At 49.6% G+C, this 26,343-nt stretch overlaps 1 protein-coding gene across 3 annotated transcripts in view; it reads left to right on the top strand.

Moving 5' to 3' along the window:
• Positions 1 to 26,343, top strand: part of CUL4A (cullin 4A) — a 45,582-nt gene that overhangs the window by 5,491 nt on the left and 13,748 nt on the right. For 2 of the 3 annotated variants that reach the window (XM_067713786.1, XM_067713785.1), the window contains exons 3-15: positions 5,489 to 5,593; positions 7,372 to 7,440; positions 8,601 to 8,674; positions 10,712 to 10,874; positions 11,197 to 11,286; positions 12,224 to 12,306; positions 14,289 to 14,356; positions 16,404 to 16,522; positions 19,575 to 19,767; positions 21,086 to 21,190; positions 21,488 to 21,598; positions 21,681 to 21,766; positions 22,342 to 22,449. In XM_067713786.1, the coding sequence (XP_067569887.1) occupies positions 5,489 to 5,593; positions 7,372 to 7,440; positions 8,601 to 8,674; positions 10,712 to 10,874; positions 11,197 to 11,286; positions 12,224 to 12,306; positions 14,289 to 14,356; positions 16,404 to 16,522; positions 19,575 to 19,767; positions 21,086 to 21,190; positions 21,488 to 21,598; positions 21,681 to 21,766; positions 22,342 to 22,449 (1,374 nt within the window). Of the gene's footprint in view, positions 1 to 5,488; positions 5,594 to 5,651; positions 5,676 to 7,371; positions 7,441 to 8,600; positions 8,675 to 10,711; positions 10,875 to 11,196; positions 11,287 to 12,223; positions 12,307 to 14,288; positions 14,357 to 16,403; positions 16,523 to 19,574; positions 19,768 to 21,085; positions 21,191 to 21,487; positions 21,599 to 21,680; positions 21,767 to 22,341; positions 22,450 to 26,343 lie in introns of those variants that run through there. The other variant, XM_067713787.1, reaches the window with a different exon arrangement.

Below are 26,343 nucleotides of genomic sequence, written 5' to 3'. Positions count from 1 at the left end.
GTGTTCAATTTGAATCTTGTTTTGTATCTTCTCTTTGCTTAACTTTCTTTAACGCGTGGAGCACAGTTCCAGCTCTTCTGTGTCCTTGTCTGCTGGCTCTTCAATTCCAGGTTTGTTTTGACTGACTTTCTCCCCAGTGAAGGTGGTTTTCCTACTTCTTCGCATGTTTGATAGCTTTGATTGGATGCCAGACATTGCGAATTTTGACTTGTGTGGTAGACGCTTTTGTTTTGTTTGCGGTACATGGGCCTCTCGCTGCTGTGGCCTCTCCCGCTGCGCAGCACAGGCTCCGGACGCGCAGGCTCAGCGGCCGCGGCTCACGGGGCCAGCCGCTCCGCGGCATGTGGGATCCTCCCGGACCGGGGCACGAACCCGTGTCCCCTGCATCGGCAGGCGGACTCTCAACCACTGCGCCACCAGGGAAGCCCTGTATTTCTCTGAATATTCTTGAGCTTTGTTCCAGACTCGGTTAAATTATTTAGAATCAGTTTGACCTTTTAGACTGTTGCCTTTAAGCGTTGCTAGGCAGGACTAGAGCAGTGTTTCGTCCAGGGCTAATTGCCCTGCTGCTGAGACAAACCTTCCTGAATCCTCTGCCCGGCGTCCTGCTGTGTTCCCGCCTGGCTGGTGGGAAGTGTGTGAGCACCAGAGCCCAAGGTCTCTAAACTTTCGGCGGTTCCTTCCCTCACCTCGGCGGTCTCCTCCCACATACGTGCTGGACAGCGCTCTGCTGAGCACTCGAATTGGACCCTGAGGTCCCCTGCCCTCGGGGCCTTCGCCCTGCAGACTGAGGCCTCAGCCCAGGGCGACTGCTGTGTGGCCTGGACGCTGATGCCAGAAGCAGAGCGGCTGGTGCTTGTGTCTCCTGTCTGCCACGGCCACGGCCTCTCGGAGCCCAGTGTGCAGCGCTTCGGAAACTGCTGCTTCGCGTATTCCTTCAGCGAAGGCTGAGTCCGCTTCCTTTACTTCGTCTGGACCTGGAGCAAGAGTCCCACCGAGTGCCCAGACTCAGAGGCTTTTGCTTTAGTGAAATACCGTGTCTTCCAGCGAGGCTTCGTTATTGCTCTTTCCCTGGAGATTTGACTGTCTGGTATCAATTGCCCATCATTTTCCTTAGTAGAATGACTTTGCTGGACCCTTTACCCAGGATGGGTTTCATAATCGTCACCATAGATATTATTGTAAACAGTGTTTCCAGATGCCCTGGGTATCGTGGGTGTCGGTGTGGGTGTATGTGAGACCCTGAGGGCTACGGCTGCTTACCCCCAAAGTGGCACCATTCATTCCAGGGAACATCTCAGGAGGGCCCGTGTGGGGGGCAGTGGATGGGCTTTTGGACGCAGGTGTGCGGGCGGGTGCCTGGCCACTCAGAAGTTCCAGCAAGTCTAAGTACATCTCTGCAGAGTGAGGCGCTCACATCTTGTGGAGCGAATGGGGTGGAGATAGTAAGTGATGTCGCGGTGAAACTGTCCTGGTCTCCAGTAGAGTGGACAGTGCACTGGACCTGGTGTTTCAGAGTAAAGCCTGAGTTTCTGCTGAGGTATATAATTTGCCAAAGAATCTTATGTGCAGGTAACCGTTCTCACCAAAGCTGGAAAGGGTTTTTGTTTGTTTGTTTTTGAGGAGGTTTTCAGGATTATTGAGGGAGAACCTCTTGTTTTGATGTTGATCAGTTTCCCAAAAGTGGGGTCTGGCATCTCCCCGTGCCAGGTCTGAGGAGGCCTCGGTGGAGGGAAAGGTCACCTCCAGCCTGTCTGCACAGCCTGCCTGCAGTTTCTTACTTTGTTTTTGGTTGGTAGAAAGAGATATTCAGATTACGTGAAAAAGTCGTAGTAGATACACGTCGTGCTGAGAGTCATTCTCTTGTTGTAATGCGAGGAGGAGGAGATGTTGAGTGCATCCATCTTTTCTGAATTTAGATCTGAAATCTCAACTTGCTGAAGAAAGCGTATCTTGTGTGTCTTAGGTCTGTGTGTTTTAGTCCTATTTGTCTCAATGAGACAACAGAAAACTGAAGACTGCATTTTCGGGAATGGTTTCGGGGAAGGCTAGGTGTTGATTTCAGACTAGTTTTTTGTTTGTTTTGGTTTTGGTTTTTTTATTACTGAAGAACAGTTGATTTCCAATGCTGTGGCAATCTCTGCTGTACAGCAGTGACTCAGTTACACACGTAGAGACATCCTTTTTTAAATATGCTTTTCCATTGCCATTTGTCCCAAGAGATGGGACACAGTTCCCTGTGTTATACAGTAGGACCTTGTTGTTTATCCATTGTAAATGTGGTAGTTTGCATCTGCCAACCCCGAACTCCCAGTGCATACCTCTCCCTCCCCCTCCCCCTTCGCAACCACAAGTCTGATCTCTATGGATTTCAGACTAGTTTTGATGCACAGAATCAAACCTGTCACAGAGAACTTGCGCTTGAGAAAAGCTGTGCTGCTGACCTTGAGTCACGGGGTAGATGTCTCCAGGAAACCCTGTGCCTGGTGAGAGCTCGGTGAAGGAGAATGGAGTGGAGTCGGGTCCTGATGGATTAATAGGGTGGTTGAAAGTGATGCAAGCGGGTGAGGAAGCCCAGAAAATGGGAAACAAGTGGACACTTTATTTGATGGACCAATTTGAGAATGTAAATTAATCAAGAGTGAATTCAATGCGTGAGTTATTCAAAAACAGAGAATATTCAGGTTCAAATATCTTAGGCCTAATAGGAAGGATTTTGTTAATTCAGCGGCTTTGGTCACTCAGCGAAATCAGTCATTTGTACGAGGGTATCACGTCTGGCATTCACAATGGGGGCCGGGAGGGTGGATGTCTTCCTGGGGCACCGCCCCCCCTTCATTCTTCGTCCCACGCTCAGGACCAAGTCCTTGTCTCCTTTTTACGTTGCCCTGTCCTCGTTTCCTGTGGGTGGGAACCGCAGCGTCCTGGTGGCGGCTCCTGTGTGGTGTGCGTGTCGCGTTTACACAGGCCTGCCACCGAGTAGGGTGACCTGGGGCCTGGCTCCTCAGGAGAGTCCACAGGGGCGTGGTTTCCCGGGGGTGGGGGTGGGGGTTTGCTTTTCATTTTTCCCCTTCATTTACCTAAGTAACTCAGAGCACTTGCCCGCTCTTTCCCTTACGATTTCTCACTCTGAAACGTCGCACTCTGCTCTGACGTCAGCTGTCGCCTTAGCTGCTGGCACCCGAAGTGCGTAGTTGTAGGTGCCGCTTGGCTGTTTTGCTCCCTTAAGGCCCTGGCGGGGGGTCCCCGCTGAGGGGAGCGCCCTCGCAGGCATGGGTGTTTTGCTGGGACACTCGTCTGTCCTGAGGCAGATAAGCGTGTGCAGAGCGGGCGTGGTGGCAGGGCTGGGAGGCTGGGACGAGCGGGTGTTTCCCCTCGGCTACGCTGGTGTGAGGAAAACCTCTGTGTCCCAGTGCTAGGAGGGCCCAGGTCCTGCCGCTCCCCACCTCCAATGCCTGGATCCAGAGGTGTGCTCGGTACCAGTACCGGTGCTGGTCACGTGAGGTGCTTCGTACACCGCGAGGAGGCATTTCTAAGCGTCCAAGTGTGACTGAATCTCCTGAACGTGTTCTGGGGAGGGCCTCCTGTGTTGGGCCACTCCCGCAGCCCCGAAGAGCCCACGGCATCCCTGCCCCCCCCCCCCCCCCCCGCAGGGAGCGAGCCGGTGACAAGGTGCCTGTAACATGAAGACGCCAGCAGTGACTCAGCAAAGACCCAAGACGTGCCGGCGCCCCCAGCACGCCTGGGTGCCCCAGGGCTTGGCTGGTGGTTTTAAGGGGCCTCCAGATTCTCAGAAAAGAAATCTCAGTGGGCTTCACGTAAACAGTAAGCATGTGCTCAACAGGACATATATATACGAGGGAGAGTTGGCTCTAGCGTTCAACCAAAAAAGTCACAGCTGGGGAGAGATTGTTTTGAGGACATTGACACCTGGTTCATGAATCGGAGCATTCAGAAAACGGTTCTAAGATGTCCTTTGATGAAGGACACGCACCACTACGCTTATCTTGATTTTTACCAAAGAAAAATGTTCTCTTCGTATATTATATTAAAAATTTACTTGGTAATAATTGTTTGTAATGATTAACTACTGGTGCAGAGGCCTTTGTTAGGAGGTTATCTTGGTTTTTTTTTTTTTAAGAGAGAAAGAGACAGTGGATCTTGGACTGAATTATGAAAACATGAAGCTTTGGGGAAAGGAATTGAAGGATGTAAAAACAAAATGTGGTTGGGAATCCCTTGTTCTAAGTAAGGCAGAATGTAAGGGAAAGGTATTTTTATTCTTTTAATTATTGTCATTAGTCCATATTCTCTTTGACCTTTTTGGGGGTTTTTTTGCGTTACGCGGGCCTCTCACTGTTGTGGCCTCTCCCGTTGCGGAGCACAGCCTCCAGACGCGCAGGCTCAGCGGCCATGGCTCACGGGCCCAGCCGCTCCGCGGCATGTGGGATCTTCCCGGACCGGGGCACGAACCCGCGTCCCCTGCATCGGCAGGCGGACTCTCAACCACTGCGCCACCAGGGAAGCCCTCTCTTTGACCTTTATAAATATGCATGTGTTTTATGTATTATATATTTCTTTACATAATTATTTTCTTAACATCTATAAAAATTTAAGTTACCCTTTTTTCCCCTCGGGAATATATTTGAGTTAAGATTCCAAAGTGTCTCTGTTCTGTATATCCCCCATGTATTTTAAAATAGGCAGTAGAAAAACTACATTTCTGTTTATAATATTTCGTATTTGGATTGAATCAGATGCTGATTTTGTACATGAGATTTGAAAGAAAATTTTATTAGAACTGGTACGAATATACAAGCATTATTCCTTTGATGTGGATCAAAACAGCTAATGAAAAATATTTCTGCCTCAAAACCTTGTTTCTGCATTAATTTGAGGCAGATTTGGCCCGTGCTCCTTCAGCTTATTTGGGACAGAATCATCAAACTCATGAGCGTGAAAGGAACTGGAATTCCTGTCGTTCTCCCCCCACTGGAGGGTGGTCACCAGGGTCTGGAGCAGGGATTTCCGGCTCTGATTTCACGTTGGCGATCGTCAGGGTCAACTCACACACCTTCCTGTGGCTCCACCTCAGACTAAGGAGTCATCCAGACACAGGCCCGGGGGCTCAAGCTGCTTTTGAGTCCTCGGGGGACGGTGTGCAGCCAGTTTGAGGGGCTGTTGAAGAGGGAAGCTTGCGAGTATCGTGAGCAGCCCACCTGGGGCCTGGGTGTCCTGCGGCTGCCAGCGCGGCACCATCCCATCTGCGCTCCAGGTTCACTGTTGTTAGGGACCATTTTTGCCAAACTTCTACTGGATTCCGGCGTTGCAGGGATAATTGCCCTTGACCATGATAACTTATTTGTGGATTACGTAAATGTGGGCGTGGCTTTGTGTTACGATTCGAGCTGTTTGTACAGATAGGTTGCTTTTAAAGAACAAATTTGTCTTTCACAGTGAATAACTCATTTATCCCTTTTGTTTTCAGGCTGTTGAAAATCTTTGTTCTCACAAAGTTTCCCCAGTGCTCTACCAGCAGCTGCGCCAGGTCTGTGAAGGCCACGTCCAAGCACAAATCCTTCAGTTTAGAGAATATCCTTTTTTTGGCTTGTGAAGTTCCTATTTATTACCTAAATCTTTTGAAACTGAACATTAATAGGATAAAGAACTAATGAGTATCCTTAATATTAAAGCAAAAGCTTTATAGAAACAAAACCTCACGTTTGTATCATATAACCCAACGTAGCAGATGTTTCTGGTGGAGTTTTCACTGTTTAAATTACTTGGCTGACCTGATTGAAGTCAGTGTCCGTTTCTCTAGTCCGTTTGGAAGCGTTTAGGAAGAGTCTGAAAAACACCTTAAGGTTGGAGTGCTGCGGTTCTTTATTCTTGTTTTTTAAAGATCTGTGTTAGTTTTCTGTGATTATAACCAATTCCCACAGAGTTGGCCGCGTGAACCAACCCCGGCCTCTTGGCCTGCGCTCTGCAGGTCAGCTCGCGCTGGGCTCAGGGGCTCTCGGCTCTGGGCCTCGCCAGCCCAGATCATGCCGGACCTTTGGTTGCCCCGGGTGGGGCCGCACCTGGCCGCAGCCCCCAGGCCTCCCAGCGCCTCAGGTTGGCTGGCGTGGGCTTGACCCTGTGCAGCCTTGCTGGCCCCCGCTGGCCACGGAGACCAGTCAGGGCGCCGCCACGCGATGAGCGCCTCGGCTCAGCACTGGGCACTGGAGATGCCGGGCCGCTGCCGAGGTGGCACCTGCCTCCGTGTGCTTACGACGCAGGCTTTTTCAGACTGTTCGCGGAAGGTCTGATCCCATGGGCCATTGTAGCTGTGAGCAGTTGTAACGGTTCTTCCAGAATTACTTGTTAACCCTTCAACTATTTGGTCTTTGCTGTGACTCGCTCTGTTCCTGAGTTAGGAGCGGACCCTTGAGAAAATGAGTGAGGCGCTTGGCTGGGACCCCTGTGGCTGTTGTCAGTGCGCCCCCAGCGCCTTCCGATTTCACACGCCAGAAACGGGCTGTTGTGTGTTGCCTCCTCTCTCTGTGCTCGGAATGTTGCATGGAACCTTGCAGCCGTGCCGAGCCGCGCGCCTGCTGCACCTCGGCCGAGGGGCCGCACTGAGGGGTGCCCCCGTGTCTGGTGCCGTGGAGCTGAGACAGGCTGGAGCAGGGCTGAGGCCCTGGAGGCCGGGTCCTTGCCTCCGCCAGCTGCCTGCACACCCGTCCAAAGGGAGTAACGGTGCGCCGTGCGGCTGGGTGTGAGGGTGCTGTGTGGGCTGTAGGCGGTGTAGACGTTGTGACCGTGGGGCTTCAATTAACCTGTGCACGCAGTGCCCGGGTGCTTGGCGAGGTTTTCCCTAGGAGCCCGCACCAGGTGTCTTTTGCTGTAAACAGCGTCCCGAAAGTCAGGTCGTGCACGTGGCGTACGGATGAGACGTGACGTACGTCTCTGTGCGACCAGAAGTGACCATTGGCCCTCAGCCGTTGTCCTCCGTCTGCCCGTCCCCCGGTGCTGTTCATAGTGGCTGGCTTTCTCGCCTCTGGGACAGGATCTCCAGAGCTGCCCTTTGGGGCGGGGCCTTTGGTCCACCCCCCATCCCACGAAGCCTCAACGGGCAGTGGGGTGAAAGGGAAACGGGGAGGGGCAGGAAGAGATGGAGGCAGGGGAGTGCAGGCAGGTTCATCACAGGTAGGCAGGGAGACACAGAGGCTGGAAACCACCTGTGTGGCTTCTGAGCTTCTGCCCTTTCAGTATTCTGATCACTAAGCAACGTGCCTGACTCGGAGGCGAGGAGAACGGAAAGTAAGGGGTAAACATTGCAACAAGTAAATTGGCCGGTGTTTCTGAAGTTTTCCTTAGCAGGTCTGCACAGACTCGCTAGATAGTGTTTTATTTTTAAAGAAGATTAACACATGCTGGCAGGATCACTGCAGACAAATGGTAAGCCTGCTAACATGCTCCCTGAGTGGGTCTCAGTGCACACGCCCTCTTGGGTCTTTTCCTCCAGCCTCTGGCTCAGCTGGACGGAAGGCAGATCTGAGTAGCTGGGAGTCTGTGCCCCCTTTGCATCCAGCTGTGTTGTTTGTTTTTCTTTTTAACCAAAGCGTGGCCCCATCCATCTTCCCTCAACCCCCAAGGAAGGCAGGGCCCGGTTGGGAGCTGGGATGGGGAATTCTGTTCAGGTCAGGTGCTGCCATCCAGCTCTGACCGAGCTGGACAGTGGCTGGAGAAGAGTGGGGACGGCCTGCTCTTCTGGGGTGGGGCTGGCTGCAAGCTTGGCCTTCGGGCCGACCGCACAGGTGACTCGTGGTGCCTGTGATTCCCCGTGGGTCTCTGAAGTTTTCCTTGATCTCAGTTTATGCCTGAGAATCAAGCCTGAATCCCAGGAGTTTACTGTAACTAGACAACCAGGCTTAGATTTAGTAGATATATTGATTCTAATTTGATTTTATATATATGAGTTTTCAGGGTGACCTGGCTGAAAATTATGTAAGTGAGAGAAGAGATAGTATCAATAGCTTCCCTAACTAGGTTGAATTCTTTGGTTTCCTGACTGAGGTGAGTAGGCGACAACGAATGAGTCTCTCTTGGGCCAGGCACCGGGGGACGGTAGAAACAGGTGAATGTGTCGGGAGGGTTCTCTCTACGTGTGTAAGCACACCTCCACGACACAGTCTGTGGCGCTCCCTGAGAGCCCCGGGGCCACCGCCCACCACGTGAGCCTGCAAAGTCAAGTCGAGTACACACACGTGGCTGAGAGCCTCATGCCAGCGTAACGAGCCGGAATGCTGGAAGAATTCAGCTTAGAGCATCTCCCAGTCTAAGGAGGTTTCACCACGTCAGTCAGGAAATGACTGAATTTCAAAGGCATCTTTGAGGCGAAGTGCTGTACAATCCCTCCAGTCAGATTTTCTGGATAAAAGAGATGAAAAGCAAACACCATGGGGAACATGTAAATTCAGGGAAAAATCAATCATGAGGGTCTTGAAGATAAAAGCATCTTTTCATTGAGAAGCAATCATGTTAGACTTGAGACAGCCAGGGTTGGATGTTTTGTCGGTAAGGTACGTAATAAGTCAGGTCCTCCTCTTGCCCTCCAGATCATGATCAGAAGCATCTTCCTGTTTCTGGATCGTACTTACGTGCTTCAGAATTCCATGCTTCCTTCCATCTGGTGAGTGTCCCCCGTCCTGGTCTGTGGCTGAGGCTGCGGCCGACCTGTGTCTCCGATGGTTGATTTGATGACACGTGCCCGACCGTCTGTCTGTGGCCCTCTGTGTTGGCCAGGGTCGCTGGCACGCAGGCCTGCCCCTCAGTGGCTCTTGGCCCGGAAGTGTCTGTCACCACGAGGGGCAGCCGCCGAGCCGGCAGCCGCCAGTGCAGCACGTTCTCCTGTGGGCACGGAGGTGCCTCGTGAAGTCGGTTTCTGTCACCTCTTCCACCTCTGCTCTGGGAAAGGCTGGGGAGCCGGTCACTCTCTGATGGCGCCCCCCGGTACTCTGCCGATGGGCCGGGCACAGGGCGTTGGCTTCCATCTGCTCGGGGCAGTGTGAGTCGGAAACCCTGTGCCCACGTTGCCCTGGGTCGCTGGTCCCCGACTTCCAGCGTCGTCCCCGAGCAGCTCAGCCTTGGTGACAGGGCCTGTCTGTGGTCTCGCCCTCGGTCCTCCTGGCCTGTGCCCACGTGGACGTTCCCTCCCGATTCAGCACGCTGTGCCCTCTCGCCACCTCTAAGCCCCGTCCTGTAAAGTCGCTTCCTTTTCTAGCTTCCTGGCCGTCCGTTCACTCTGACCCAGGGCGGTGCGATTTCTCCTTCTACCACCGGGAAACCGCTTGTCTTTGTTTCCTGTAACCCACGCGTGGGGCGGCTGGGGCCCTCTCTCCCACGTGATCCCATGTCCCCTCTGCTCCTCTGTCCTCTCAGCCCCGACTCCTGCACGCCTCTTACTAGACACCCACGAACCTCTGCAGGACAGATCGTCGTTACTCAGAGAAACAATCAGTTTGGAAAAGCTGATGATGACAGGAAGTCACAGAGCTCCTCCTCTGTGCGGGGCTCTGTCCTCAGGGCTTCGGCACCCCCTGACTGACTCCATGAGGGATGACTGTCCTCCAGATGGAGAAACTGAGGCAGCGCGGCTGCTGCCGCAGGACCTTCTTCTGAAGCCGCACTCTCAGCTCAGGCTCCAGCAAAGCCACCAGGATGTGCCCGCGGCTTCCTCCTCCCCCGGCGCGCCTGGGCACAGCAGGCTTCCTCTCCCCACCTCCTCCCATCTCAGCTAGTGGGCCGCTCCCACGGACTCTGCAAAGCTCAGGCCGGGGCTCCACTGCACACCCAAGTTTCTCACGCACCCTCACAGCGATCCCTGCCGTCCTGCACGAGCACACTTGCTTCCCTGCCTGCTGCAGTGGACGGGGGCTGGTAGGCTTCACGCTCTGGGCAGTGCCTCCAGGTTAGACAGCAGGGTTACGTTGTAAACTACGTTTAGACTCTGGAGCCTGACAAGCTGGGCACAGCAAGCTCCTTGTAATCTCTGCCTCGGTTTCTCCATCTGGAGGACGGTCATCCCTCATGGAGCTGCTCTAAGGATGGAGTCAGTCAGGAGGTGCTGAAGCCCTTAGGACAGAGGAGCAGAGGGGACATGGGATCACGTGGGAGAGAGGGCCCCAGCCGCCCCACGCGTGGGTTACGGTAAACAAAGACAAGCGGTTTCCCGGTGGTAGAAGGAGAAATCGCACCGCCCTGGGTCAGAGTGAACGGACGGCCAGGAAGCTAGAAAAGGAAGCGACTTTACAGGACGGGGCTTAGAGGTGGCGAGAGGGCACAGCGTGCTGAATCGGGAGGGAGCGGGCTGAGGGAGTGCGATGGACTCTGGTTTGCACCCTCAGTTCTGTCGTCCTGTGGCCAGGGCCACACGGGAGGCGCAGCTGGAGGATGGGAGCAGGGCAGGCGGAGGGTCCCAGGGCTCCCGGGCAGGACGGCGGAAGCCCACTGACCCATGCAGGAAACAGGCAGCATTGATGAGGAAAGAAATAGAAGGCACACCAGACTGTCAAGAAGGAAAACTTTTTTAAAAAAGGAGTTCTTGACACCCGGACCAGAGAGTTAGCAAGTCAGTAGCTTGGGGGTGATATTCATAGTGTAGCTGGAGCTTCACCCAGAACTTCTAAGAAGTGAAACTAAAACAGTCTTGTCTTCTCTGTTTGTACAGGGATATGGGATTAGAACTATTCAGAAACCATATTATTAGTGATAAAATGGTTCAGACAAAGACCATCGACGGCATCCTGCTGCTGATCAAGCGGGAGCGGAGCGGGGAGGCCGTGGACCGCAGCCTGCTGCGGGGCCTGCTGGGCATGCTGTCCGACCTCCAGGTGGGCCCCGCGCGTCCTCACAGCCTGTGAGGGCGGCGCTGCACCCGGGCGACGAGGTGGCCACGATGTCGGTGTCGGAACTGACACCGTTAGGGTATTGGTGCAAGTATGGGAGGGGAATGACTCGACTGGCACTCACCCGGAGGCGGCCGGGGCCTGGGAGCACCCTGGGCAGAGCAGGGGGGCTGGGCGGGCCCAGGCAGCTTGTCACGGGCACAGGTCACGGCAGCCGTGCGCCCTCAACGTGGGGCTGCACCAGCACTTCAAGCTGAGAGCTAGGTTTCTTCGCTGTAATTGGTCGTTAATCCTGCTCATTTTTTAGGTGTATAAAGATTCATTTGAACTGAAATTTTTGGAAGAAACTAATTGTTTATATGCTGCAGAAGGCCAAAGGTTAATGCAAGAAAGAGAGGTGAGACAACGAAATGTTTCTGAATTGCCTTATTTCATTTTCATAGATGTGCATCTAAGTGTGATTTCTAAATGTTTGTCTCTTCACGCTGGCAAACATCTCACTGAAAATCTTCCGAAAGTTACAACCTAGTTTAAATTCCAGTGATGAGCTTCTTTGTGAGTTTATTAAGGGCTTAATTTTTTTCTCCTAATTTAGAAACCCTTCTATTGTCCCCCGCCCCCAGCAAAAAAAAGCTAGTGAAATAGCTTCTAAAATACATAAAGAAACTCAAGCTGAAACAAGAGTTTAAAAGATAATTCTTAAACATGAAAGAGAAACCTGACATGTTACAAATTTTCATCTCTGTGAGGCATTGAAAAGATTACCCAAAAAGCCACTGGAAAAAACCATGTGTTTAGTAGTAATGAGAACCCAAAAACTTGATAGCTGGTTTCTCGGGTATCAGAGCCCAGCTCAGCAGGAAGCCCCTCGGGACCATCACAGGAGGGGGAGCCGGAGACTGGCCTGGCTGCCGCCCCCTGGCCAGAGCCTCAGCAACCCCTGTCATGGGGCCTTTGCTGTGCAGGCAGGTGACCCTTCACCCCTGGAAACTCAGAGTGTGTTTTGAGATCTCCTGCAGCCACTCTCTTTGGGGCCTCAGAGGAACAGCCTGTTGCTTGGCGTTTGCCGACCCCGCCAAGCGTGGGCTGGGGGGTGCCGTGCTGCCTGCCCCCATTCCAGACGTTACCTTCAGTCTCCAGGATGGGGCTGAGGGAAGCCTCCTGCCGTGTATCTCCCTCCCCCTCCTCAGCACCCCTGCTCCTGGTACTCCGTTAATGTTTGGGCCTGAATGTACTGTCTGCTTTTTTTTCTTAAATAAGGAAAACAGTATTTCAGCTTCTTGGGTAACATGAAGGTTTTTGTTGCTGATGTGTTTAAATGTTGTGTTTGGAAGGTTCCGGAGTACCTGAACCATGTGAGTAAGCGCCTGGGGGAGGAGGGTGACCGCGTGATCACGTATCTAGACCACAGCACACAGTGAGTACCACTCCCGCGCTCAGCTCCGTGACCCGCAGCGTCTTGTAGACTCACTCGCTGCTCTCTGAACCTGAACGTATTCTGCTCCTGGGACAGTTTGCTTGTTGTCTGTGATTACTCAGCACGTGTAAGTCACACTGACTGGTGGCCTGTGGTGAGTTAGCGTCCAAAGGGAGTGATTCAGGCTGAGATACTTGGTATCTTCTTATAGACAGTTTATAGTTTATGTTATAAATGTGTAATAAATTTATAGAAGTTTATGTTAATGAGGTATCATCGAGTATAGGCAATTTCGGTTGTAAAGTTTTGTTGGACATCTGATATAGCTGTAATTTTTCCTTATAGTACTCAGTCACATTATTTTTTCTTTTAATGTTTACTTATTATATTTATCTTTGGTTACGTCGGGTCTTAGTTGTGGTATGCAGGATCTTTTGTTGCAGCATGCGGGCTTCTCTCTAGTTGCGGTGCGCAGGCTCCAGAGCGCGTGGGCTCTGTAATTGTGATGCCCGGGCTCAGTAGTTGTGGCCCACGGGCTTAGTTGCCCTGCGGCACGTGGGATCTTAGTTCCCCGACCAGGGATCGAACCCGCGCCCCCTGTGTTGGAAGGTGGATTTTTAACCACTGGACCACCAGGGAAGTAACTTGTCCCTTCTCTTTTCATCCAATTTTTTTTTTTTCCTCTAAACCTGAGGTCATTGTGTAGCTAGGGAAAAGTACAAGGGCAGGTTTTGTGAATGTCTGCGTCAGGCACATAATATTTATTCAAGTGAGGAAGATTAGAGCAGAAACGTGAGAGACGGAAAAGAGAGATGTTTTTAAGAGGGAAAGTGCTAAAACGTGCAGAACGTGGTGACTCCCGGGGGTGGGGGGAGGGGCCAGGCAGGATGAAAGAAAGGGACAGGATGTGACAGCTTGAGAACGTGGAAAATAGAGGGTCGTGAAGCAGAGGTGAGGCTGCTGTCAGACACCTGGCGCTGGAGGTGCGGTGCCGTCGGGCCGAAGCGGGGTCCACGAGGGTGGGAGGGGGCGGGGGGGTGGAGGAGACTGTGTGCAGCGCCCGGTGGTGCCGGGCCCCTCGGCCCCTCCTCCCCGGGCTCCGGTGTGTAGATGCTGTGTTATAACTGCCCCTTCCCCAGTCTTGCTTAGGAGTGTCTGAGAGTTAAGCAGAGCAGAGGGTGGCCCCCCTCAGGTTAGGGTTTCGAGGGGCGCTGCCCGAGGTGGCTCCTGTGGTGTCGGGCGATTCAAAGGTCACAGAGTGAGAAACGGTTTTCGGAGAAACAGGAGGGAGGTGGCGCAGGTAAGGAGCCGCGGCAGCCTACGGGCTGCGCTCCGGGCGCCCCTTCCCGCCTCGCCCGTGCACGCCGCTACCCTCGGGACGGGCGCTGCGGGTGTCGGTGCAGGCCACACCTCTGGGCCCTCCATGCCCGGAGCCCGAGTGCCTGCCGCGCCTGCCTCTGGGGTCGCCCTGAGGTTCACCTGAGGTGGTGCGGTGAAAAATTCCTCAAAATGAAGGCCGAGGTCAATACCCCTGGGAGCGAAGTGGGGGCTCTGAGCTCCTAAAAGAAGAGCTGAGCGAGCAGGGGCGATGGGGGAGGAGTGGCAGCTATGTGTCCTGCAGGACATTCTCGCGGCCGCTCTGAGAAGTCAGATTTTGAAGAGTGGTCCTGGGGGAAGACAGGCAGGAAGAAGTGAGGGCAGAGGGGCAGCTGTGGGTGCAGGAGACCGTCTGTGGGACCCGGGCAGGGCAGGGTCGCGGGCAGCCCGCCCGGGTCGTCCCCAGGTGCGGTGGGCGAGGGTGCCTCCCTTCCGCTGCTGTCCGCCTCTCCCGGGGCCCTGGTGACCTGAGTCTGTGTCGGCGTCGGCGATGGCTGGGCGTGTGCTGACTTGGGCTCAGCTGCGTGGATGGGGGTCCCCGTCCTCCACAGCCGACAGGCTCTCCCCTGTACTTCCTTCCTGACACGCCTCTGTTTACTTCCCAGGAAACCACTGATTGCCTGTGTGGAGAAGCAGCTGTTAGGAGAACATTTAACAGCGATTCTGCAGAAAGGTAGGTTTTCCCAGCTCTGTGTCTCTGCACTGATTGCTCGTCCTTGATTTGCTAAGAGAGTTAGCGGAGCATTGTAAGCACGCGAGGACACTTGTTGTTGTAAGAAGACAGGCACTAAAATCATTGGAAAAATGATGGACATTAGCCCTTAAGGGGAAAACTGATTACACGCAATAGTGAAAGGCGCCCGTAAGAACCACGGTTTAAGCTAAAATCACGTGAAGTCCTATCCAGGCTGAGAGGTTGGTTGCGAGAGGCCCTCTGGCCGGCAGACGGCCTGGGCTGTGCTCACAGGCCCCATCCTGTACGGGGACGTCCCTCCTGGGCACTGACCCGCAGGTGTGGACACGCGCGGTCCGACGGGCCGGGGGCGCCCGCGGGCTGCATCCCTGCCCTGCGTGCGGCTCTGCGGCAGATGAGCTGCTGGCGCCACGGCCCCAGGACAGAGGCGGACCAGGCCAGCTCGGCACGCGGCTGACGGTGCGGTTTTAGCGCCGTGCTGTTAGAGGTGACGTGACGTTTCCACTCCCACCCTCACTGTAATGAGCACAGTCTAGCCTTGCACACTTTAGTGCTTGGTGTTGCTTTTTATAGCATTTAGTGTTGTGCTTGAAAGTCATTTTGGAGCCACGGGATCTGTTTCAAGGTATTGGAAACCTTGAAGTCTAATTTGGGGAAGGCCCAATAGCCCCCAAGTGCATCTGGTTGGGGTCTGCTTTGCCAGACGGTAATATTATCTCTAATGAGACACTAAACATGGGGCTTCCAAGTGAAACCAGAATGAAGCCAAAAGGAGAGAATTAGTGTTCGTGAGCATCTGCTGTACTTCATGTAAATGCCTTCTGGTCCTAGAACAGCCCCAGTTTACAGCGAGACACTAGTGCCTTAGATCACGGCCTGAAAGCCAAGGGCCAGGGTGCGAATCTGGTGTCTCCTGCTCACATCACACTGGAGCCCACACACTGGTACGTTTCCACGTGGATGGAGCCTCGATTTACTGTCCACCTGAAACAAGTGTCCTCCGATTTCATACTAGGTGTTTATTAAAAAGGAGTCACTTTTAGAAGAAAAGGGAACTTCAAGTAGACAGTAGAAATTTGGATGAATCGTTTCAGTGTGTATTTTGATAAGCAAAATTATTTCAAGAAAATGGAAAATTATATATATGTAAGAGTATAGTCTAAATTTTATTAAAGGCATTTTAAAAATTAAAAGCTATAATTTTTGAATTTTTAAGTCATCATTCAGCGTTTCAGTAGATCAGTTGTAGAATAAGTTATCTGCATCAGTAGATCAAATCGTAATTGAGAGAAATACAGACATTTAGAGCCTTGCTCAGGGTCCGTCGGCACAGCCTACGTGTTTGTGTGTCTTTGACGTGTGGACGGTGCCTGATTCACAGCCGAAGCTGAGGCTGCAGTCACGTGACTGGCTCACAGCTTCTCCGCTCTAACCTCACTGCCTCCCCACAGTTACCAGAAAGCAGGTGGTTAGAGCGTCCTTCACGAAGCTCTCTGGCTGTGGTGGTTTTAGAAAATCTTTGTAAATCTTTGTTAAAACCTGAAATAGTAAAGACCTAAAAAAATGCTGTTAAGCACCTCCAAGTATCTGATAAACAATACATGTTTTCCTTCCACAATTTATTATACAGGTGAATAAAATAAGTCAACTAAAAGATTAGATTTGATAGGTTATCTTAGGCAGATATACTTTCTGGCTGATGGACTAAATCAGAAGTGATTTGGGGTCGTAAAGCTCCCAGGTCAGAGAGTTGGTGTGAGCGTTCTTCGGACCTTTGCTGCAGTGGCCAAATAAGGGGCCTCCGTGCGGGGAAGGAGTGGGGACTACACCTCCCAGCGTGGTGCTCAGGGGACCAGACTCGCCTGCTGGGCTGCGTCACGGGGCCTTGCCCGCCTAGGAACCAGCCGACCCCTGGGTTTCCGCGTCCGCGGGGGCCTTGTGTGCCGCGAGCCCCAGCCCAGCCTAGCTTTTGCTCGTGCCGCCGTCCCGCCCGCCGTGCCGAGCTAACATTGCCGTGTGATCTCAGGGCTGGACCACCTGTTGGATGAGAACAGAGTGCCTGACCTCACTCAGATGTACCAGCTGTTCAGCCGCGTGCGGGGCGGCCAGCAGGCGCTGCTGCAGCACTGGAGCGAGTATATCAAGGTGCGTGGCCATCGGTCGGGCTCTGTGAGGGACGGGCGTGGGGCCAGCATCACACATGTCCCTCCAGGTCCCCCATGCACAGGAGTTTGAGGGATGAATACCGTCTGGGTGTAAACACATTTTAAAAGCTGCCATTTGGCCATTTGTCGTCAGTGTAAGTGTTGGGTTGGCCAAAAAGTTCCTTCGGTTTTCAAGTAGAAATAAAAGACACATTTTTCATTTTCACCAAGAACTTTATTGAACAACTTATTCACTGTTTTGTTCCACTACCTTCTGCCATTTTTCAGGCAACTTCATAATTCCGTCGTCCCAAAACTTTTTACCTTTTTCAGCAGAGAACTGTTCAGGTGCCTTTCACTGTCTTCCAGGGAATTGCATTTTTTTTCATTAAGAGAATTTTGTAAAGACTGAAATAAATGGATATCTGAAGATGCAGTGTCTGGCGATACGGTGGATGAATCAGAACTTCCCAGCCAAGCTGTAACAGTTTTTGCCTGGTCATCATAGAAACATATGGTCTTGCGTTATCCTAATGGAAGATTATGTGTTTTCTGTTGACTAATTCCAGACACTTTTCATCGAGTGCTGCTTTCAGTTGGTCTCATTGGGAGCAGTACCTGTTGGAATTAATCGTTTGGTTTTCCGGAAGGAGCTCATAATAGAGGACTCCCTTCCAATCCCACCCCACACACAACATCACCTTTTTTGGATGAAGACTGGCCTTTGGTGTGGTTGGTGGTGGTCCATTTCACTTGCCCCACGATCTCTTTACTGTACAGTATCCACTCATTACTGTACAGTATCCACTTTGCATCGCCCGTCACGATTTGTTTTAAAAACAGAACGTTTCAGTAGAGAATTATCTGCGGAAATACCATCCAGTAGGTTTTCTTCGCTTAACTTACGTGGAACCCAAACATCAAAGCGATGAACATAACCACGCTGGTGCGCATGACGTTCAGTGCTTGATTTGGAGAGTCTGAGCATTTTGGCTCTCTACCCCGTGGTGTAACATTGACTGTTCTCAATGAATGTCTCGGTTTGATCGCTATCAGCTTGAACTGGCCTACTCGACCGGAGCCTCGTCCAGCGAGCAATATCCAGCACAGAACTTCGCAAACCACTTCCGACGCGTTCGCTCAGTCACAGCGCCTTCTCCATGCACTGCACAGATCTTTTTTGTGCTTCAGTTGCGTTTTTACCTTTCTTGAAATAATAAAGCACAATATGCCGAGAATGTTGTTTTTTCTTCCATCTTCAGTATTAAAATGACTACACAGAGATTCACCAATTTTGATGTCTTTTTTTAAATGCACACTGATGTGACAGCTGTCACAATACAGTCTAACAAAATTGTTTTGAATGAAGTTAAAGGCAGCTAAGCGCTACTAGAGCCATCTTGCAGAAGAAACTGAACGAACCTTTTGGCCAACCCGATACTAGCTGAGTTCTACAATTGAGATTTTCAGAAGTTGTTTTTGTGAATCTACTGTATAAACGTGATCTCATGCCTTTGCTCAGTGGGAACTCTCACGTATTTTGGTATGTCAGGTGGGTGTGTATGCTACTTTGTTTCCTAGAAATCCAGGATTTACTATGTAAGCATGTGCTTGCGGGTTTCTGCGTGTGTATGCGTGCATGTGCGTGTGTGTATGGTTATCAAAAGGCAACAGGAGAGATCCTTGTGGTGCTGACTGCTTGTCCTCTTGGCCGTGGGTGTAGATGACACACACAGGTGATGCCTGCCCAGGCGACGCACACACAGGGAGCTACAGGCGAACACTGCGACCCGTCGGGGTGGGATGGGTGGGCTGTGTCAAGGCCAGTGTCCTGGCTGGGGCGCTTCTCAGTAGCTTCCCACAGGGCACCGTCGGGGAGACGAGGCTTAGTGTGCGAGGACATCACCACTGTTTCTGCTGCACGTGAATCTGTGACTGTCACAGGGAAAATTCAGCTGAGGAAAAAGATAAAGGAAATAATCAGACCTGAAGTCACATGTTGGTCTGCATGTGGCCAGCTTGGACACACGCACACACGCAAGCACGCACACATGCCCCCAGGATTTTGTGCGGTTGCATTGAGCTGAAAGGCATAAGCGACTCACGCTGGGTCAGCACTGGAGCTTTATGTTAAGAAAGGCCAGTGGAGATTTAGGGTTTTGCCGACCAGTAGTCCTGAGAGAACAGGAACAGGTGCTGAACACAGGAGTTCACCTTTGCAGTGTCCATTCTCGGCAGGAAAAGTCAGTGTGTGAACACGGTTCTGAGGGTCCACTAATGATAAGCAGTTACGCCGTGACAGCACAGTGTTCCCTCACAAAATAAAGCTGACCCTCGTGTCGTGGTCTTATGTACATTATTTTAAAATCCTGTCAGTGTGAAAGGGTACAGAGTGAAGACTGAGTCCCTCCTGCCCCTGCTGGTCATGCCCTGTCCCTCTCCAGAAGGTCTTTATGCCACGTCATTTGTACCTTTTCACCAGCGATCAGCCTCCACGGGCACCTTTGACGTGCAACTGTGTGTGTTTCCTGTGAAGACGTGTCTTACATTGAACCACGGTTGTGTTCAGCGTCTCTTCAGCTGGTAGTTTTTCATCAGATAGTGAACTGTTGTTGTCACGCACAGACTTTTAGTAATGTTTAAATAGCATCTTTAAATTAAAAATACAGGCTAAAAACCAGGCTCTAAACCACCCACGGTTAGAAGTGAAGGGGAAAGAAAACTATAGTCAGGAAGTCCAAATAGGTGTATCAGGTTAAGGGGATTACTTTCTATTTGAGGAATTTATAATTAAAATTTTTTCTTCAGAAAGCAACAGACATTTCCCCAGTAATTGATAAATTCTTCCAGAAGCAGAATTGTAACCCTAAAGCATTAGTTGCATATCCACTTAATTTTTAGAAGGTGGACTAAATTTGTGGAACTTTTGAAACTATTTAGTGTTTAACACCAGGAGTGATTAATTTATATAAAACTATCATGATTGTTTGATAGCAGGAGAAAAATTGTGTTGTATCAGAAACCTGTTGATGACTTGGGGTATGTTTTTGCAGACTTTTGGGACAACAATTGTTATCAATCCTGAAAAAGATAAAGATATGGTGCAGGACCTGCTGGATTTCAAGGACCGAGTAGACCACGTGATAGAAGTGTGCTTCCAGAGGAACGAGAAGTTCATCAACCTGATGAAGGAGTCCTTCGAATCGTTCATCAACAAGAGGCCAAACAAACCTGCAGAGCTGATCGGTAGAAACACATGCTTCTATCCTTTTCTTAACAGGGGATAAAGCAGAACTCCAGTAGATTGTTTCCCAAAGGTTCAGCCTCCGTATGGGGAGGGCAGGGCACATGCCTTAACAGGACACACCTTCCCAAAAAACCATGCACACAGGTGTGTGCTTATAGGTGTATTAGATACATATGTAAGTGCGTGGTACTTGCATAAGGGTGAATGTAGTTGTGATTTTGTAAGGAAGTGGAGCTTGACATCATAAGAGAGGAAGGGACATAAAGATTTATCCTAGTTTGTACTACTCACAGCTCCAGAGCTGTTTTTGTAAGGATGAGCCCTGATTCTCTATGTCGACTACAAGCCAGTGATTTCTGCTCAGAAATTGGATTGAGGTTTGTTACATATGAACGTCACGAGGTTATGAGGATAACTATCAATCTCTAGATAATACTTAACAGGAGATGCTATTTAGTCACTATCTTTGTATCCTCCGGTCAGTATTAAAGTACGGTAAAATTGACATCTTAGGAGATAGCATATTTTAAGATGAAACAGGTTTTAAATTACCACTTTATATAATTATTTCATGATAATATCAAAATATTTTAGGATTCACAGAATTTCATTAGTGAGTAAATTTTTTTAATTTTTTTTTTTGAGACTGACAGGAGGCAAAGGGCAGGGGAGGCATGATGCAGACTTGGGCTCTGTTGAGGGTTGTTGAAAACGTGTGGTGGGAACATGGGGTTCACTGTGCCAGTGACTACTTCTGTGTGTGTTCAGAATATTTCGTAATAAAGAATGATAAGGGGAAAAAAGCAACAAGAGGAGAAGTTTAAAGGCAATTTAATTTAGCCTTTGAACCACTTTATGGACTGCGATTTCTCTAAAGATGGTTTCAGACTCTTGGGAACTTGGGTTCTGCCTTCCTTAAGCCAGGTCATGGTGGGTTCATGTATCTCAGAAACAAGAAGCCCAAGCAGAACTGCTCTGTCCCTGCATTGTCAGCCCTGAGAAGAGTGCTTTCTCTTGAGAAAGTCTCACCCGGATGTATCACAGCACATCTTGAAGATGGGGTACTGCAATTTCTGGAGCACTCATGTGTCATGAGCCCCAGCATGGGATCAAAGTGTTTGTTCTCGGTGCCCTGAAAGTACAGATCTTAGAAAATCAGGTGTTTGCCTTTTTATCTCATAATAATGTCATTTTGGAAAGGTTCCAGAGTGTTACTGTTCAGTTTTTATGTGGAGAAATCAAATCTCTTCCTTCATCTATTTAGAATATGTATTATATAAAGAATACTTATTTTTCAAATAATTGAACCTCTTACAGCAAAGCACGTTGATTCAAAATTGAGAGCAGGTAATAAGGAAGCAACGGACGAGGAGCTGGAGAGGATCCTGGACAAGATCATGATCCTATTCCGGTTCATTCACGGTGAGCGGGGCTCGCGGCATCTCCTCACCGCCAGGCACAGAGGACACGGTGTCCACAGAGCGTCTGTAGTCCGGCCCCATCTTCTGTTGAGAAAAACAGGAATGTGTCCGCTTCCCTGTTACCACAGGGACTAGGGTGACGGCTGCCACGAACTGAGTGAGGTGTTTGTGGGGATTCAGTGGGTAGAGCTGGCTGGCGTCAGGGTGGACGCCCCTCCGGCTGTCTCAGCTGTCGAGGTGAACATTTGCATGGTGGCTATCTAATGACTTAACGTTGTCCTCACTTGCTCATAAATAGGTAAAGATGTCTTTGAGGCATTTTATAAGAAAGATTTAGCAAAAAGACTCCTCGTTGGAAAAAGTGCCTCCGTTGATGCTGAAAAGTCTATGCTGTCGAAGCTGAAGCACGGTGAGCGCGGGGGGCGGGGGTGGGGCTTGGTGCCCCATGGGTGTTCTCCCAGGATGCTCACCTGCAGTCCGCTTGTGTCCAGAGTGTGGGGCTGCTTTCACCAGCAAGCTGGAAGGCATGTTCAAGGACATGGAGCTCTCTAAGGACATCATGGTTCATTTCAAGCAGGCAAGTTGTGTTCTTGTCAAGTAAAACAGCTTTTTAAAAAGTATCCTATTTTAAATTGTGAGAAATGATTATGTCAATTATGTACATAAGTGTGTGAATTGTGTAGAATCCTCGTCCTTAAAAATTACACCGTTAACATCGCACATATTCAAAAAACTTAACTTCAAAATGAAAAAGAAAAATAATCCCTGGGAATTCCCTGGCAGTCCAGTGGTTAAGACTCCACTCTTTCACCGCCAAGGGCCCAGGTTCAGTCCCTGGTTGGGGAACGAAGATCCCGCGAGCTGTGCAGTATAGCCAAAAAAAGAAAAAGGGAAAATAATCCCTAAAATTGCACACTAAAAATTTGACTTAAATGATTTTAATGATCCTTATTTGACTAAAGAAGAGAAAACATTTCTAGTGACTTTAGAACAGGGTGTGTGGTTTTGGTGAAATATGTTCCAGGGACTAAAATAAATGAAAACACAAGGTAAACTGTACTTTGAAAATGACACCATTTACTTTTTAATGAATTAATTCTTTTTGTTGATATTCTAAAGTAATCATTCTGTCCTGATTTTCTTTATTTTTAGTATATGCAGAATCAAAGTGACCCAGGCTCTATAGACCTGACAGTGAACATACTTACGATGGGATACTGGCCGACATACACCCCCATGGAAGTACATCTAACTCCAGAGGTAAGCGTTTTAAAGCCCGAATGCCCTTTGTTATTCATGTACTGGTGCTCCAGAGCCCCACGGACCTCCCCCTTGTAGCACCCATGCCGGCACAGATGTGCTCTCTTTCAAGGAGTGTTTAAATCACGCACTTGGTCAAAACCCCAGTCGTCTCTGTCTCAACAGTGTTCGCAGTAGACGCTTTTTGTCTCCGTGTCCACCGGCCACCCGTGAAGAAGGTGCTGGCACAGGCGCTTTTTAAAAAAGTTCCTGCATGCGGAGCCATGGGCCTCCTTGTCTGGCTGTCCCTCCCGCCCGTTGTAGACAGTGCCAGGGTCCCGCGAGGGGCAGGGGATAGTGTGTGTGCCGGCCATCACTCTGGTTCTCTGGGGACGTGCGGGTACTGGGGAGAACCCTGGGCTCGGGCACGGAACATGCAGAGAAGGAAGCAGCACCTGGACCGCTGGTCAGGGCTCCAGCTGGCTGGTGCCAGGCCTCCAGGAAGAGAGCTGGGCATGGAGCCCTGGACCCTGGGAGCCGGGGCAGAGCACTGCCTCTTGGAGCCCTTCTTCCTGTTTTCAAGACAGTATCTTTCCTTGGCTGTTCTTCTGTTTCTGACCCCACTAGTCAGTTGCCTTTGTGGTTTTCTTCTCTTTTTTCCCTTCCCTCCATCCTGAATGCTGATGTTCTCTGGAAGCCCCCTCCGCTTCCTTCCCCTTGCGCACATGCCCCACTCAGCCTCCAGCCTATGTGTCCGCTTGCCCCAAGGGACCTCCACAGCCATGGGCTCGGCCCTCCCTCCCTGAATCTCTCCACCCGATGGAAGACTCTGAGGCACGCCACACGCACCCGGTTCTCTCTTGCTCCTGGGCCCAGGTGTGACCCTCCCAGTGGAACCTCTTCTGCAGAAAACCACCACACCCCCCCACCATCTGGGAGACACTTGTCTTCCCAGTCACCTTCGCCAGAAGACACCCCTTACCTCCTCCCCCCGGGCGTACCCCACTCATGGTGCTGCAGGTCTGTTCAGTTGTATCAAAATAGTTCAGGCTGAGAGAGCCTCATCCACCAGAGGGCAGACAGCAGAAGCAAGAAGAACTACAGTTCTGCAGCCTGCGGAAGGAAGACCACATGCACAGAAAGGTAGACAAAATGAAAAGGCAGAGGACTTTGTACCAGATGAAGGAACAAGATAAAACCCCAGAGAAACAACTAAATGAAGTGGAGGTAGGCAGCCTTCCAGAAAAAGAATTCAGAATAATGATAGTGAAGATGATCCAGGACCTTGGAAAAAGAATGGAGGCAAAGATTGAGAAGATGCAAGAAATGTTTAACAAAGACCTAGAAGAATTAAAGAACAAACAAACAGAGATGAACAATACAATAACTGAAATGAAAAATACACTAGAAGGAATCAATAGCAGAATAACTGAGGCAGAAGAACAGATAAGTGACCTGGAAGACAGAATGGTGGAATTCACTGCCACGGAACAGAATAAAGAAAAAAGAATGAAAAGAGATGAAGACAGCCTAAGAGACCTCTGGGACAACATTAAATGCAACAACATTCACATTATAGGGGTCCCAGAAGGAGAAGAGAGAGAAAAAGGACCTGAGAAAATATTTGAAGAGATTATAGTCAAAAACTTCCCTAACATGGGAAAGGAAATAGCCACCCAAGTCCAGGAAGCACAGAGAGTCCCATACAGGATAAACCCAAGGAGAAACATGACAAGACACATAAAAATCAAATTGGCAAAAATTAAAGACAAAGAAAAATTATTGAAAGCAGCAAGGGAAAAACGACAACTAATATACAAGGGAACTCCCATAAGGTTAACAGCTGATTTCTCAGCAGAAACTCTACAAGCCAGAAGGGAGTGGCATGACATATTTAAAGTGATGAAAGGGAAGAACCTACAACCAAGATTACTCTACCCAGCAAGGATCTCATTCAGATTCGATGGAGAAATCAAAAGTTTCACAGACAAGCAAAAGCTAAGAGAATTCAGCACCACCAAACCAGCTCTACAACAAATGCTAAAGGAACTTCTCTAGGTGGGAAACACAAGAGAAGAAAAGGACCTACAAAAACAAACCCATAGGAATTAAGAAAATGGTCATAGGCACATATGTATCAATAATTACCTTAAACATGAATGGATTAAATGCTCCAACCAAAAGACACAGGCTCGCTGAATGCATACGAAAACAAGACCCATATATATGCTGTCTGCAAGAGACCCACTTCAGACCTAGGGACACATACAGACTGAAAGTGAGGGGATGGAGAAAGATATTCTATGCAAATGGAAATCAAAAGAAAGCTGGAGTAGCAATACTCGTATCAGATGAAATAGACTTTAAAGAATGTTACAAGAGACAGGGAAGGACACTACATAATGATCAAGGGATCAATCCAAGAAGATTTAACAATTATATATGCACCCAACATAGGAGCACCTCAATACGTAAGGCAACTGCTAACAGCTGTAAAAGAGGAAATCAACAGTAACACAAGAATAGTGGGGGACTTTAACACATCACCTACACCATCCAGACAGAAAATTAATAAGGAAACACAAGCTTTAAATGACACAATAGACCAGATAGATTTAATTGATATTTATAGGACATTTCATCCAAAAACGGCAGATTACACTTTCTTCTCAAGTGCACATGGATCGTTCTCCAGGATAGATCACATCTTGGATCATAAATCAATCTTTGGTAAATTTAAGAAAATCAAAATCATGTCAAGCATCTTTTCTGACCACAACGCTCTGAAATTAGAAATCAGTTACAGGGAAAAAAACTTAAAAATCACAAACACATGGAGGCTAAACAATACGTTACTAAATAACCAGGAGATCACTGAAGAAATCAAAGAGGAAATCAGAAATTACCTAGAGACAAATGACAATGAAAACACGCCGATCCAAAACCTATGGGATGCAGCAAAAGCAGTTCTAAGAGGGAAGTTTATAGCAATACAAGCCTACCTCAAGAAACAAGAAAAATCTCAAATAAACAACCTAACCTTACACCTAAAGGAACTAGAGAAAGAGGAACTAAAAAACCCTGAAGTTAGCAGAAGGAAAGAAATCATAAAGATCAGAGCAGAAAGAAATGAAATAGAAACAAAGAAAACAATAGCAAAGATCAGTAGAACTAAAAGCTGGTTCTCTGAGAAGATAAACAAAATTGCTAAACCTTTAGCCAGACTCACCAAGAAAAAGAGGGAGCGAGACTTCCCTGGTGGTGCAGTGGTTAAGAATCCGCCAGCCAATGCAGGGGTCACAGGTGCGAGTCCTGGTCCGGGAAGATCCCACATGCCGTGGAGCAACTAAGCCCATGCGCCACAACTACTGAGCCTGCACTCTAGAACCCACATGCCACAACTATTGAAGCCCGCGTGCCTAGAGCCTGTGCTCCACAATGAGAGAAGCCACCGCGATGAGAAGCATGCGCACCGCAACAAAGGGTAGCCCCCGCTCGCCGCAACTAGAGAAAGCCCGTGTGCAGCAACGAAGACCCAGTGCAGCCATAAATAAGTAAATAAAATAAAAACAAAAAGGAAAAAGAGGAAGAGGACGCAAATCAATAAAATTAGAAATTAAAAAGGAGAAGTTACAATGGACACCGCAGAAATATAAAGCATCATAAGAGACTACTACAGGCAGCTCTGTGCCAATAAAATGGACAACCTGGAAGAAATGGACAAATTCTTAGAAAGGTATAACCTTCTAAGACTGAACTAGGAAGAAATAGAAAATATGAACAGATCAGTCACAAGTAATGAAATTGAAACTGTGATTAAAAATCTCCCAACAAACAAAAGTCCAGGACCAGGTGGCTTCACAGGTGAATTCTGTCAAACATTTAAAGAAGAGCTAACACCCATCCTTCTCAAAC

Source organism: Pseudorca crassidens, chromosome 18, assembly GCF_039906515.1.
Source record: "Pseudorca crassidens isolate mPseCra1 chromosome 18, mPseCra1.hap1, whole genome shotgun sequence".
In the NCBI taxonomy this organism is placed as follows: Eukaryota; Metazoa; Chordata; class Mammalia; order Artiodactyla; family Delphinidae; genus Pseudorca; species Pseudorca crassidens.
Note: the sequence above shows the minus strand (reverse complement) of the source record. Positions and strands in the feature narration are given on the sequence as shown.